General features: G+C 38.3%; 1 protein-coding gene across 8 annotated transcripts in view; it reads right to left on the bottom strand.

Annotated features, from left to right (window-relative positions):
• The window catches only part of KHDRBS2 (KH RNA binding domain containing, signal transduction associated 2), a 372,973-nt gene that overhangs the window by 195,545 nt on the left and 161,784 nt on the right, over positions 1 to 15,644 (bottom strand). For all 8 annotated transcript variants that reach the window (XR_010613228.1, XR_010613227.1, XR_010613229.1 and 5 more), the window contains exon 4: positions 15,206 to 15,352. Coding sequence is in view for 2 of the 8 variants with exons in the window: in XM_065681469.1 (XP_065537541.1) it covers positions 15,206 to 15,352 (147 nt within the window). In the remaining 6 variants the exon portion in view is untranslated. The remainder of the gene's footprint in view (positions 1 to 15,205; positions 15,353 to 15,644) is intronic.

Genomic DNA, 15,644 nt, shown 5'->3' with positions numbered 1-15,644 from the left:
AGGAACAGGAACCTCTCAGGTGCAACACATAATGCTTTACTCCTGTACAAAGAAGGAAAACTGGCAGGTTTAGTAAGAAAAAGTGATTCTCCCTCCCCTTCCTGATTCTTGGTCTCCGATCAGACTGGTTGGGAAAATTAATTTTTCCATAAATTAAAGTCCTCAGCTGCTCATTCAAGTAGTTTTCCTCACCCGCTGTGGGTGCCAGGCAGTAGGAGAGCACTTGTTGTGCAGAGCAGCTGGATGACCGTGGGTGCCAGGCAGTAGGAGAGCACTTGTGCAGAGCAGCTGGATGACCTGAGAGCAGGACGTGCAACTAAATCTGGTGGTCTCAGTATACGGGTAGCTAGACGAAACTAACAGCCTAACTTTACATAACAATAGACTATACTGTATTATAGTAATATACTTTCTCATAAGTATAGTAACATATATCATTTTACAGAACATGATACATAAACTATAATAATATATAAGAATATCCTCAAACTCAATGTAGATGCTCTATTCCTCCTGGCCCTAAACTATCCTGCTCTGCTCTGCTTCATCCCTAACCACTGCACCAGGGTGTCCTGGGTTTTCTCCTTAGTTTTTCTCCTTCTTAGTAGCTGGTGCAGCTCTGTGTTTTGACATTCAGCCTGGGAACAGAGCTGATAACACCGATGGTTTTAGTTGTTGCTAAGTAATGTTTACTCTGACCAAGGACTTTGTGAGTCTCATGCTCTGCCAGGGACAAGGGGATGCCGGGAGGAAGCAGAGACAGGACACCTGACCCAAACTAGCCAAAGAGGTATTCCATACCACAGCACGTCATGCCCAGGGAGGTAACTGGGAGTTACCCGGAAGGGCACGGGCTCTCTTCTGGGGGTCAGACTCGTTTCGGCGGGTGGTATTGTATTCTCTTCCCTTGTTATTTCCCCAGTGGTAGCAGTAGTGGTTTGTGTTACACCTTAGTTACTGGGCTGTTCTTATCTCAACCCGTGGGAGTTACATTCTCTCGATTTTCCTCCCCATCCCTCTGGGAGCGTGGAGGGGGAGGGACAGGGGGAAGGAAAGAAAGAGGGAGAAAAGGCAGGGGAGTGAGTGGACAAGCTGTGTGGCTGGGTTTAAACCACGACACAGGGGAAGTTTAGATTAGGTATTAGGAAAAATTTCTTCACTGAATGAATTGTCAAGCACTGGAACAGGCTGCCCAGGGCAGTGGTTGAGTAAATACCTGGAAGTATTTAAAAGATGTGAATATGTGGTGCCTGTGGACATGGGTTAGAGTTGGACTTGGCAGTGCCAGGTTAATGGTGGGACTCCTGAAGGTCTTTTCCAACCTAAATGATTCTATATAAAACCACTTCTAGCTTAGGAGTGACCAAAGGACTGAAGTAGTACAAGTCGAGATTTAATTGATATACTGTATAAATAGCCTTTAACTATGGCCCCTGTATACAGTAATTTACATAAAGCAGGCTAGGGTTTGGTAGAAAATAAATATTCAGATTTTGTTTGTACACCATTTTAATAATAAGGATATTACTCAGCTGTTTAGTTTGAAATGTGACACAGAAATCATTCTTTTAAAAGTGATACTGCAATACATGATTGCACTACAAAACAGGCTTTTGCATTCCAGCGGAAAATATGATTTCTGATGGTGCAAAAACTGAGCTCTGAGAGAAGAGTGACTAAAAAAATTACACCAGAGATGTCTCTAAACATACTGCAACATATTCACACTGCCTGGGAGACAGACGGAGATGGTAAAACCGCATTCTCACGCAGGTATGCAACAGCATATCAGGGACTCATACTATTTTATGACATGAATCACCTACTGTACCACACTGGTAGTGAAGCAGACTGTCAGGATTCTCATCACACAAATATTTTTCAGAGTTTTTTATCACCTCTGTCTTCAACTGCACCTGCTTTCAGTTTGGTATTCAAGCCCCTATCCTGGCTGCAGTTCATTTTAGAGACTGACGTAAATCTATTAAGTGCTTTTCAAAGCAAAATACACAGAAAAGTGTAGACCAGCCAATACCCAAGGCAAAATCTGTCTTTCTGATGTGTTTATTGGCAAAAAAGAAATCTCAATCAAAATCAGAGCAACATCTTTGTTTAAATTAGCATTGGTTCCTTTCAGCCATGTTTGGCCAATCAGTTTAAGGATAATGTCTGAGAAGCCCTTAGCTGTTTACTGTGTAACTTAGCACCATGATACATATGCAATTGACCTTTTTGATACTGAGGGAATTTTCTTAGCCTCTCAGATAATAGCACAGGTTTCCCGAACCTGCTGTAAACACACTTACTTTACACCTCGATTGTTTTTCCCTTTCTGTTTTAACTTGGTGGAACATGTGTGTCGTGAAAGGAAGACTTGGACGACTAAATATGAGTTAACAGCAAGCTTCGTTTATTGGGCTTCTACCTTCGGTTAATATAACAGTGAATATGCAAATACTAGGCACTTGATTGGTTCTGGCACAAATAAGGCATTGTGTAAGCTCTATATTTTTGCAGCTACACCGTGCACCCCCCCCACCATCCTCCTTCTCATGCACTTATCACTTAGTGGCCTTGGCTGTGATTGGTCATAGTATGTTGCTGTTTGCCGGTGTCCTTCAGTTCCTCATTATCTGGCGTGAGAGGTTTGCACCATGTTCTACACAGATGTCTTGTTTCAGCTCGTTGATGGGAACGTGACCTTTTGGCCTTTTTCGACAAGCCAATCCTCCACACATGTGTTTAGGACCTAAGGAAATCCTACAGGCTAGATGTGTGACTAGACTAAAACAACTCAGAAATAGTGTCTTTAGAACAAACATTTATTTATTCACTTCCTCAAAAGTAAAAAAGATGTAAGGCAAATAATGAAAACAACGAACAGCTGTTAACTGTCACTCTAAAAGTATTTTTTTTCTTTTTTCTCTCCCAGGTTCTCAATGACCTTTTTAAGCCCTCATTGCTTGGAAAAAACTCACCTTCCACTTGTCTTTTCCTGCCAGTTTTCCCACTGACAATTCTCAGACAGCGTATGTCTATTTATTTAACCCCTATCCCAGGATCAACTACTGTTCAATACCTTACTTTTGAGTTTTAACACAGTTTATAAAAGCGAAGAAACAGTCAAAAGGAAAATTTAATTTCCTTCTTGTACTGTCCTGCTCAGGCTAACTGTGTGGTAAGTATCCATTATAAACAGAAATGTAAGTAATAAAAAGAAATATAAGTAGGTACCTTAATCAGAAATAACCACAAATACTGCCCAGCTTGTCACAGTCAGCTTCCAAAAATTTCTCATTTGCTCCAATCTGGACCTAAACCTCTGATTTTCAATGCTGCTGTAACTGAGTTGTTACTCACTGGGTCATTCACAAGTTATGAAACCATGAAAATTATGCTGAAGTTGAATTAGAGTCCAACAGACACAAATCCTGTTCTAGCATGTCTAAAGGAGATAGTTCGATTTTTTTCCTCTGTGTTTAGTTAGTAAGGAGAGTAAAAATAAACTGCATGCATCAGAGTTTTCAAACAGCTGAGAGCAAAATGGCAAGCAAGTAGGTAGTCACTGTACACAAGAGATTTAAATACGAGATATGAGAACTACACTTTTGTTGATGCCTGCATCCACTCTCAACCTTCTTCTCTCAACAAGCTCCTGCCTCTATTCACCACTGAGTGAATCATTCCCACCATTATTCCCAGCTGACTTTAATATACAGTTCTGGGTACCAGACTGCCTCACTCCTTTTTCTCCGTAACATCTGCAGTCAGCCCCGAACAAAATTGATCACTAGATTCTAGTGTCATCACATGACTCTTCAGAAAGATCATGCCTCATAGAGACTTTCTTTTTTAAAAATATCTTATATACCTACAAGAGTTTCATTTTGTTTCAATCTAAGTCAGCAACAGTTTCCCTTTTTAGTCAACGGACTATGGGCAGCTCCCGAGGGTGATTCCTCTCTTATTAAAAACGTTCTCTAGCTTCACTCTTACTTTATCTTTGTCTCTCATCTTGATGTTTCCAAAGTGAAGTGTCTATATCTAGCAGGAAGGCAGGATATACGATACAGCCTAATCTTCAACATTTTTTGTGTGTTAGTATAAGTGGGCTGATGGCTGGGGATGCACTTTGAGGCACCACTCTCACACAAGTCTCTTCACCTGCTTGATGGCTACAGACCACCTGTGACCCTTCTACATGTCTCACCCCAAAGGAACCTGCTGTGTTGAGAGAAGAATATGCTCAAATGAAATAAACCAACATAAAGACACAAATCTCCATCTTCAGAATCTGATGATACACCATACTGATTTGATGGACAAAGAATTTTCATCCAGCTCCTTAAGAAAATTGCTAGAGATAGACCTATTTAGGGAAACTTTCTTACTAAAAAGTTTTAACCCATCGCATCATACAGGAATATCAGGTGTCACTAACACAATTAATTTTATCAACAAACTTTCTCATTGAATACAAAATCAGATTTGTTAACAAACTTATTTTTATTAAGACATAAAAAACATTAAAGCAGTGGTTAGATTCCTTTCTCAATTGTTTTGCAAGTTGCAGTCTTCCTCAACTCTTCAGGAAAGGACTTGTGACAGGCTGGTCACAGCATAATCACCACACAAGTCATGCTGCTACTACAAGATTTTCATTCACTTGCCACATTTCTTTTCCAGTGTTTGCAACTCAATTAACTTCTGGCTAACTGGCCAACTCCAGCTGTAACTGACAGATGTCCAATAGTCCTAAAACAGTCAGTCCTTCCCAATTTCATAAAAGTGCTCATCCAGAAGGATGAAGAAGATACAGTTAACGCCCTTACCGAAGAGCAAATGCGCACATAAAGTCCACAAAAAAAGTCCCATAAATGAATGAATTTGTGAATGTCTGGAATATAAAAGTTTCAGTCAGGGAACACAATACCCACCTGATCCCCCAGACTCCAAACACAAGACATGGAGTCATTAGAAATCAGCTCTAATTAACTCAGCTGCTCACACAACTGCTCTCAGACGATGACCTCTTATCCAGTTTCCTGACTTTTTTCTAAACAGGTTTTTTTTTTTAAACTAACATTACTGTTGCCCCATTTCAGTAACACACAAGTACACCATCCTGTATTTTTCCAGCTACACAACTGATATTTATGGAAACATTCTGCTTTTTTTCTGCATCATTTATGTCATTGATACAGTTATCATCTCCAGGGATTAAAGTCTGCATCTTTTTCAGGATTCCTTTTATTTCTAATGTTCCTTGAACTCATTTGTATTATCATCGCACTGCTGGCCACATATTCCTTCTGAAATATTCAATTAAATATGGAATTTTTATTTTATAAATTTGATTGCTATTCATCCATCTTCTACATCTTTTCCTGATTTTTATACAGTGATTATTTCTAAGTTCTTGAAACCCCTTTATCACTGAGGCTGAATGAAAAATATATTAAACTTATTGTTCTTCTGTAGAAAGCAGTTTTCACAGTCAACCAACAATCTTTTCATGTTGATATTCTTGTTTTTCCTTTAAAAATCTCTCATGCCAATGAAGTTTTGTTATATTATTCCTTGCCACTAGGATACCCTAAATCTTTCAAAACATCAGGAAAATATGCAATTATATATTCTTTACTTATTGAAACCTTCTCGTGTTTGCACACACTGAATGTATTTAGGTTCCTGTCATTGGTCTTACAGAACTCTGTTCTGCGGACCAATTTGCCTTTATCCTTTATGCAGATAATTTCTGAACAGGTTTATGCTATATGGCATGGCACAGCAAATGAGACATCCATTTTTAAATATCTCCATGGATGGAAGTCAAAACTTTCATCAGCCACACCAGAAGCTGTTGAAGGGTAAGAAAACACATTGTTGATTTGTAATTCTCTCTTTGATTATAGGAGAAAGAATATTAAGAATAGTTGGGCTGGTTTTATAATTTTGTGTTTACTGAGGGGAAGGGCTTATTGAGCGATTCCAGAAATCTGTTTTGTTCATCTTAGTTATAAAAAAATTGAATTGTGAGCTTCATTTGAATTTCATTTGAAGTTATTCAAGGCAATGAAATCTAAGTTTCTGCAGAAAATTGCTGACAGAACTCATATTCAATTATTAGAATAAAACTGTCAGAAAAACAATGTGTTGATAAATGCAAAATAGTACACATGAAAATACTTAAGTATTGATAGACATAAAAATACTGAATGTAAATAGCACTCATTCAGGAAGATGCCCTCGACTTTTTACAAATGCTGTTTGAAAAACATCAAATCAGTGCAAGTGGGAAGTATGACAGTTCTAGAAAAAGCCTCACACTAACTCACAAAGTAACATAATGATCCATTTCACTAGTGTCCTGCTTCTTGACTACCGAGATGAGGCTTCTCTGTGCTGTTCTGACCATCCCACCCGAACAGAAAAAAAACAAACAAACCAGGAGTAAGCTAAGGAAAACAAAGAAAGATGTGGAAAGGATAGCCAGAAGTATGCCACATGGATAATCAGAGCTACCTCTGCTTCTGTACAAGAAAAGATAGGGGACTTAGAAAGAAACAAATCCAGAGCAACCTAAGAGTGAGGATTGGTGTGCAATTAGCCATTCTTTCAACCATGCATGAAGATGAGGGCACTCATAAAGCAGTATGCAGCTGCTTTAAAACAAACGAGAGGAAGTGGACTTCTGGGTTTTTGGTTTTGTTTTTACACACAGTGCATAACTGACCTGTGAAACTCATTGCCACACGATGCTTTTCTGAGGCCAAACATTTAACTAAGGTTCAAAGGAGCATTTGAGAAGTGCAGGGAAGAGAAGAAAATCTACCACAGGGTATAAGGCAAGATGGTCTAGACACAGCCTTGAAAAGATTCAGTTTTTGACTACTGGAAGCTGAAAGAACACAACAGAGGAGAAATTACTCTGTAATTGTGCTTTTCCTTTCATGCTTTCCTAAGCGAGCATAACTCTGTGTCCTCAGAATTGGCTACAATGACCTTTGCTACATTAAAAAAACCACAAGACATAAAGTTTAAGAATGCCACCAAAACCTGCTCTTTTCCCCTTTTTAAAAGGAAACAAACAAAGAAACAGGAAACAAAAACCAACCGCAAACCGCAACACATTGCCTGGGTATTATTTGCAGACTGCCTTTCAATTTGAATTAAGGCACGAAAAGAAGTATTTTTTTCTGTGGGTTTTTTTTCTTTGTTTTGTCTTTTTTTTCTTATTTTTTTAATTTTATTTTTATTTGAGTCTACCTCCACAAATGAATTAAACCTCAAAAATCACATTGCCATTTTGTTGAAATAAGCGAAACAGATATAAAGTAACCTGGCTAAGCTGCAAACCAGCTCCTTGAAAGAGCAAAACCACGTAACTCTCATCTCCTTCAGTCTTATAACACCAATAATGTCCTTTTCTTTCCTCATACTGATGGCTCAAAAAAAGACTATTGTATGGGATGGAAACACATAACAACATCCTGCACATCTTTTTTTTTTTTTTTTTTTTTTTTATAATTATGACCTTGAAGTTGTAGCCTCTTCACTGGATCAAATACCCAGCCTTTACTGATGAGACGATTGGCCAAATCTGTACTCACACACACAGCTCTTAAACGAAATGTCAGATGTGTAGGAGGCTCTGTTGGTCCCTCTAAGATGAAGGGGTTTGTACTGTCTAATGTGCAACACCATAGCCAACTTCTTGCTACATGTAACAGACCTGCTATTAAGAAACCAGGAACAATACTATATGATTTAAATTGATCTGCATGAATTTTATTACCTACACACAAATAATTGCTTCTGATCTCCCACTGGCGATAAACCTACACCGTAGCAAGAGGAAGCAGCAAGACAAGCCTACAGAATTGCTGAGGAATACAGACTCACCAAGCAAGTTCCAAATATTTATTTAAACTACAGCCATGTCTCTGTAGTTCACTCAGATTAATCGCCATTGTAAAATCCCTGATCAGGTTAATGTCTCTGGTTAAACTGAAAGGCAAAAGAAAGGTTGGCTCTGGCAGCCAAGATTATGCCTTTTATATTGATTCCTTTCTGTGTCAGAGGGAGATCACCAAGGGATTGCTCTCACAGACTAAGTATGTCTCTGGCATATATAAAAAGGTGTTAATCCGCTCAAAGGGGGAGTATCAACCCTTAAAGCATGTGTGAGGCTGTGAAGTAGCTGTACCACCCTGAAGCAGCCAGAGGCTTAAGCTTAGGCAAAAAATACTTGTTTGTCAGGCATGCCAACAGGTGACCCACTCATCACAACACAAATGTAAAGAGATTTGAGGAATTATGTGCTCTTTCTGTGGCTATCTATTTTACAGCTTCACAGCAGAAAAAAACAGTAGTCTACACATAATTAAGTAAAATAAGTACACAAATTTCAGTCAGTTGAGAAATACCGGAGTTTAGTTTTCAACTAAAAAGGCTGTTTTAGTGTACTTCTCCACCCCCAAAACTTCACTTTACGGGATAGTTTTAGGGTGATTTTCATCAAGCTTAAAATGAGTGATTTAAAGTACACAAGTGCTGCTGTTCAACTGGCCTATATTGTGCTTCAGAAAATCTCCAGAGCTTGTAAAAGTCAAGGATGACTGTTCACAAGATATGCTAACTCTCTTGAGAACACTTCTGTTTGAACATATTATAATAATTTAATTTGATAATCAATCATTAGGAAAAAATGCTGTGAAGAGGTAAAATGCCATGACATTCTAGGCCTTGACAGAACCTCTGATTTTTTTCCTTATCAAAACTTGCATGTGAAATTGCCAGAGATGTTGCACAGTGGGAAAAAGAGAACCCAGCAAAAATGAAATAGCTGCTCACATAACTTCCTTACCCATTTTTAAATAATTACTGTAGTAACTGTTTGTTACTGCAAGTATCTTTGCAGAATGTGCAAGTGTAAATTGTTTACTTTGCTGGGGATAAGAGATGTCTCTTTTAGAGACGGAGCTATGCTGCTGCTTACCATCATACTTAGAGAAATATGCGTATCTACAGGCCGGTCAGTCTCCCCTCAGTGGCCAAGAAGTTCATTGAGCAGATCCTCCTGGAATTATGCTAAGGCACATAGGGGTCTGTTGGTAACAGCCAACATGGCTTCACTGAAGGCCAAATCCTGCCTTACAAATTGGGTGGCCTTCTATGATGGGGCTATGGTGTTGGTAGATAAGCAAAGAGTGACTGATGTCATCTACATGGACTTGTGCAAGGCGTCTGACACTGTCCTGCTCAACATCCTTGTGTCCAAATTGAAGAGGCATGAATTTGACGGATAAGCAACTTCGTAGGTAAGGAACTGGCTGGATGGTCACTCTCAAAGAGTTATGGTCAATGGCCCAATATCCAGCTGGAGATCAGTGACAGCTGGTGTTCCTCAGGGGCTGGTATTGGGATCAGTGCTGTTGAACATCTTTGTTGCTGACATGGACAGTGGGATTGAGTGCGCCCTCAGCAAGTTTGCCGATGACACCAAGCTGTGGTTCAGTTGATACACTGGAGGGAAGGGATGCCATCCAGAGGGACCTTGACAGGCTTGTAAGGTGGCCAATGCCAGCCTCATAAAGTTCAACCAAGCCAAGTGCAAGGTCCTACACCTGGGTTGGAGAAATCCGAGGCACAGCTGCAGGTTGGGCAGAGAAGAGATTCAGAGCGGCCCTGCAGTGAAGGACTTGGGGGGGCTGGTCGATGAGAAAATGAACATGAGCCGGCTTCAGTGTGCGCTCGCAGCCCAGAAAGCCAACCGTATCCTGGGCTGCATCAAAAGGAGCGTGACCAGCAGGTTGAGGGAGCGGGTAGTTCCCCTCTACTCTGCTCTTGTGAGACCCCACCTGCAGTATTGTGTCCAGCTCTGGGGCCCCCAACACAAGTAGGACATGGACCTGTTGGAGTGAGTACAGAGGAATGCCATGATCAGAGGGCTGAGGCAGCTCGCCTATGGAGAGAGGCTGAGAGAGTTGGGGTTGCTCAGCCTGGAGAAGAAAAGGCTCCAGGGAGACCTTAGAGCAGCCTTCCAGTACCTAAAGGGGCCTACAAGAAAGCTGGAGAGGGACTTTTTACAAGGCCATTGAGTGATAGGACAAAGGGGAATGGCTTTAAACTGAAACAGGGGAAGTTTAGCTTGGATATAAGGAAGAAGTTCTTTACTATGAGGGTGGTGAGCCACTGGCACACAGGTTGCCCAGGGAAGCTGTGGCTGCCCTGTCCTTGTGTTCAAGGCCAGGCTGGACAGGGCTTTGTGGAAGGTCTAGTGGGAAGTGTTCCTGCCTGTAGCAGGTGGGGTGGAATTAGGTGATCTTTAATGTCCCTTCCAACATAAACTGTTCTATGATCTAACCCCAACTATTCTATGATTCTATGATTTTGCCTACTGAGGTTCTTTGAAAGAGGACAAATAAGACTGAACCCCCTGCCAATAATATAGCTATTTAGAAACAAAAGATTACAAAACCATAGTGTGAAATGGTATGTAAATAGAGATTTCATTACATAGCACAGAAAAAATTCAGATTGCTAAGAAAAAATGTGCAAAATAAAATGTCATATATCTAGAGATGGTTGTTATAAACCAGTCAAAACTGTGTTTTGACAAAAAATATTACTGTGTACTGTATATACTACAACATAGTGCAACATGGCACAACAGATTGTTAGTAACTGTGGTTCGTACTAAATATAAATTACTATATATACAGTTAATGCATGTTTGAAATAAAATATTTTTTTTTTAAACATTAGTTAGGGAAGGACCTTCAAGGGATTGAACTCTAAGATTATTTAATTGTTCCAGCTGAAACAAACTGGTTTCAAGGTTTGTTTTCAAATCCCATCAAATCTAATCTTTTTCATACACATTCCTGGTATGAAGAATTTCCTGTATAAAATTAGTAAATTTTTATTTCACTGAAAGGCTCTTTTTCTTCAGTAATCACCCACCTTTAGCTAGGAAGAGTGAAGACATGATGCTGGAAGCTGGATAAGTGAGAACACTTAAATGATTGGTAAGAAAATTATTTTAATCAATGGTATGGACCAAGGTGAGATAAAATGATTAAAGTTAATGACTCAGTAAGAGATTCAGGCATCTAGAAGAAAGCCCGGAAGACATTGTAGCATGCATTCACAACAGCAATGTGAAAACGTGCATTCAGCTGCTGCCTCATAGCACTAGTTCCTAATAAAGCAGTCTGATAAACACCCTCAGAAAATACTGAGGTATGCAGGCAGATGATCATGAGCAATTGTCCATCAATTGGACTGCATTAAATGACTGTGAGTTTATTCCTAGCCCTTGAGTGGTGCTAATATGCCTCAATTTAAAGCAGATATAAGTGGCTATGAAAATATATGCAAATAAGTTGAACAGCAACTCCTGAAGTGGTAATTGGTTCAATTTCTGACCGCACAGTTGTAAACAATCTTTTTAAAGTGGTTGTGTCACCGCAGCTGCAACCTGCCCTCTACATAATAGCTCCCTGTTACAGAGCACTCACACCTAAAATTAATGATCAGTATCTGCTTCCCTCTTCGTCCCAAGGGATGCTAAACATGTCAAATAAAAATGCTTCACTTACAGGGATAAAATGGTTATCAGCAAAACATTTTGCATGCATTAAGAAGCACAGAACACCTAAAGATGGTATAGTCCCTTACTGTGTGGAAATCATAGCTTGTTCAGAAAATATCTTTGTATGTTAAAGATGTAAATCAGACTGATATAATCAATTTTTGTATGAATGATGTAGCATTTCATTGCTCATTAATGGTGTAGAAAGTTTTGCAGCATTTAATTGCTAAAAACCTTTTAAAATCAGCAGAGCTTGTAAAGCTTCTAATCTCTTTCTCCTCCATACTGGCCTTTTAAACAACTTTCTTTCTAGTTTGCTGACCCTGCACTCTGAGACACTGAGACATAACATCAGCGTTAGATTCCTCACCTGTCCTTGGCAGTTTGTAGTCAGAACCACTTGCAGTCAGATACCTATAAATTTTACTGAATCTGTGTTGACCACAGAGATGAATCTGTAAAACACGCATCTTCCTCCTAAGCATCCCTAGTGTTTGTACTTTGCACATAGCTAATACTGGATAACTTGCTGGATTAGATTAACATCAGTTCCAAGTTTAATCTTTACCCTAAAACCCCAACTCGGGAATGCACATTTTTGGTTTCTGTTTTCCCTAGGTTCCCCACAATTGAGCAGGCAGTTATGTTTCAAAACTCCAAGGTATTAGTCTTACTTAATCATGGGTCTTTTGATCAGTCATATTTTAATTACATTGAAATTTTCACATTAAGAGTAACATAAAAATAAAACTGGGGGTTCGATTATTCACAGATATGCCTGTTAGAGGCATACTAATGCACCACCTGAGGCCAAGCTGCCTGCAGCTTTGAAACATGTTAACACGTGGAACAGTCAATGTAAATAGCTGTGCTTAGTTTCCACCTCTGACTTGGAGGTGAAATCTTCACCAGTAAAAATTTTGATCCTATTTTGGGGCAAGGTTGCAGGTGAAAACTAAGTAAATGCATTGAAATAAAAAGTAATTGTTCATTAAATCTTTCCTTCAGTTAATAAACACTCAATTATTTCCCCTCCAGCCTATTCTACATTTTTCTCTTCTTCTATTATTAAGTTTTCTAGGCATTCATTTTCAAATTCAGTTTCATTAAAACTTATGGATAAAGTATAAAGGCATTCTTTCATCTTCCTGATACAATTGGTGTTATTTCTAAGGGCAATATGCCACTCAAACTTCATAAAATTCATAAGCAATCTTAAAATTTATTTGAATGGTTTACTGCATCCTCGATTTGTTATAAATAAGACTGCCAGATTCTACTGCTTTCATGCCTGTCATTCAATTCTAGTATTCACTGCTGCAATAAATTAGGTCTTACAAACAACAAAACATCATAGAACAGATTCAAGAGATGCTATAAATAGGGAACAAAAAGGAAATTATCCAGTGCAAGCTTTTGAGTATAAATCCCTTGACACATGTTGCAACCAGCCAGTTAATTGTAAATTGTTGTAAATCTGAAATGAAGCAGAGGGGATAAAACTAACAAACAAGTCATAAACTAAAACTGTTACTTGTTTGTAGTGATTATTGCTGCTGTCAACCAAGTTCAAAATCTTGCAACAAAGAAGCTGTTTTTATATTTCTTCCAGAGCAGCTATTACACTTGTTCTGGATAATACATATAATACTTATCAATACATTATGTGTCACACAAAATATATGCTTACACAGATGCTGAATGTTTACAACGGCATCATGCCACAAATTTTAGCACCACTCTCATCACACACTGCTCTCTCTCCCTTATTCACCCAGAACAGATTTTCTCAGTACTGGACAGAGTACATAATGGTGTTAAAAAATGGTGTTTTATGCCAGGGGGCATAGAACACGTACCATCACCACTGCATCAGTGGTAATGCAGGACCTGTCTTTTGGAATGGAGAGGACGTATAAAGATAACTCTAAACAGCAGCCTCTTACACAAACAAATTAAAGTTTGGCAAAGTCACAAACAACTGGAAATAGGGTTATCAAAAGGACAGAGACTGATAATCTTTGTAATTAACTCTGTTACCATTTTTAACTATGAAACTTCAGACTTCTCAGGAATATGTTACTTAACTATAAATTTTCTTTCAGTGTTATGGCTTGGCAGATTCTCACCATTAACCTGCAGCCAAGATGGGATTCCATGTTATGTTGCCAGCACTACAGCACTGACCTAACTTGTTCCTCATACTGTATGTGCAAAACAGAGTCAGAAATCCTGAAAAAAAAAAAAGTTTTTGTGTCTTATGGTTATTTCCCAGAATTGAACCAGTATTTTATTACCAGTATTCCAAAACTGGAAATATAATATGGGGATAGAAAGGGAAAATCAGAAAGGTAGATTCAACTTTTTTAAAATATAACTCATTTATTATAGGCTGTCACTTGGTGCCAATAAATTTTGCTATTTAAACCTAACATTGTTTTTTAACAATTTCAAGTTACTTATTTTTTTATTCTTAAAAAATGTTATTTTAAAAATGCTAAAAAATGTTAAAAAATGTTTATTCTTAAAAATGTTTAGCTGCTCTAAAAAATGTCAACATTTAAAATGTAACAGTACTTATATACTGTACTTGTAATTTATTCTCTTTTTCCCCAACCAAGAAAGCCCCACCAAATAAAACATTTAAGTTCTGCCATGAAAATCTGTATATGCCTCACCTCTCTTGCCTTGGCATTTACTGAATCCTTCCATGATTATTGAGATATATGAGCATTATCGCACTTCATTTTTCACCACAAATAAAAACAAGCTTCTATTGTATTTTTTTTTAAGGGATTCAAGTTCTGAACCTTTTGAGTGCTAAATAGGATAGACCTCAGACAGTAACTCATGTAATTCTAGCACTACACAAAATAACTTTTACTTAGTATTTACTATGCATATGCTTCAATTCTAGTATAAATACTAAGTATCATAATGTCATGGAATACTGTATAAATGTGGAGAAAATAAATTCCAGTGAGTTTGATGGTAAAGCAACAAGACAAAAGGTAAGTATTTATTTAGTATAAATCAAAGCGAAAAGGTTCCCAGCTTTAGAAAACGTTTCTGCTCTCTCCTAGCTGACGAAGGGTTGCTAAACTGTAGCCTGAGTCATGATGACCTGTCTGAACAGAATCACCTGAGGAATGTTTTACTCATGCTGTTTACTCCACAAGAAATTAATTAAGTTCATTAGCAAGATATTTAGATAAATCATTAGATATACAAAAATGTTTTTTACAGACTTACCTGTTCAAAAATCTCAAAAGCGTACTCACATACTAATGACTAATGTCTGTGACCAGAAAAAATAAGCAACTAAACCACTCTTCCCTTCCAAAACCAAGAAAGGAAAGAAGAAAGAAGAAAAAATAGACAAATTGAAATAATAAACTATCTAGAAAATATATCAGTGGACCAACTGCTCAACTGTGACAATTAATGGCCTGTTTGGCATCTCCCTGAGATGAAAGAATGAAAGATGAATGTTCAACAGAATGTTGATTTTTGTTTTTCCCCATGAGCTAAAGGTGCTTAAAGAAGGTACAAATTCAATGCAGCAAAACCATAACCAGTCACAGAAGGATGCTGTAAGTCACTTACAGGAACGAGGAATTTTTTTATTTCTTCCAAGGCATGACTCATACGAGAATACGCCTCTCCAGGTGGAGCAAACACTTCAATTAATACGTGAAGCTCATCACTCAAGTGCGCGTATTTGGCTTCTCCACTTTTCCTTAGTTCTTCCTCCTACAAAAAAAGTATGTGTTTTTTTTTGAGAACTGTGAGTCTACTGATTTTGTACGGATTTAGCATCTACAGAGAACATGACAAAAGGACATAATATAGCAGACTTCTAATCCCTTTGAGAAATAAAAGTCTAGTACAAGCCACTTAGAGATTTAAAAATCAATTTTGAGTGTTTGAATGATAAAATCAGCATAATTACCATCTATAACAGATTTTAATCAGCATAGTAAAAACATGCTAAATACTCCAGAAGCAAGTGCTGAAATATTAAACCTATAACAGAAAACCTGCA

Source organism: Lathamus discolor, chromosome 5 (assembly GCF_037157495.1).
Source record: "Lathamus discolor isolate bLatDis1 chromosome 5, bLatDis1.hap1, whole genome shotgun sequence".
NCBI classification, from domain to species: domain Eukaryota; kingdom Metazoa; phylum Chordata; class Aves; order Psittaciformes; family Psittacidae; genus Lathamus; species Lathamus discolor.
This window is presented reverse-complemented; position numbering and strand designations above follow the sequence as displayed.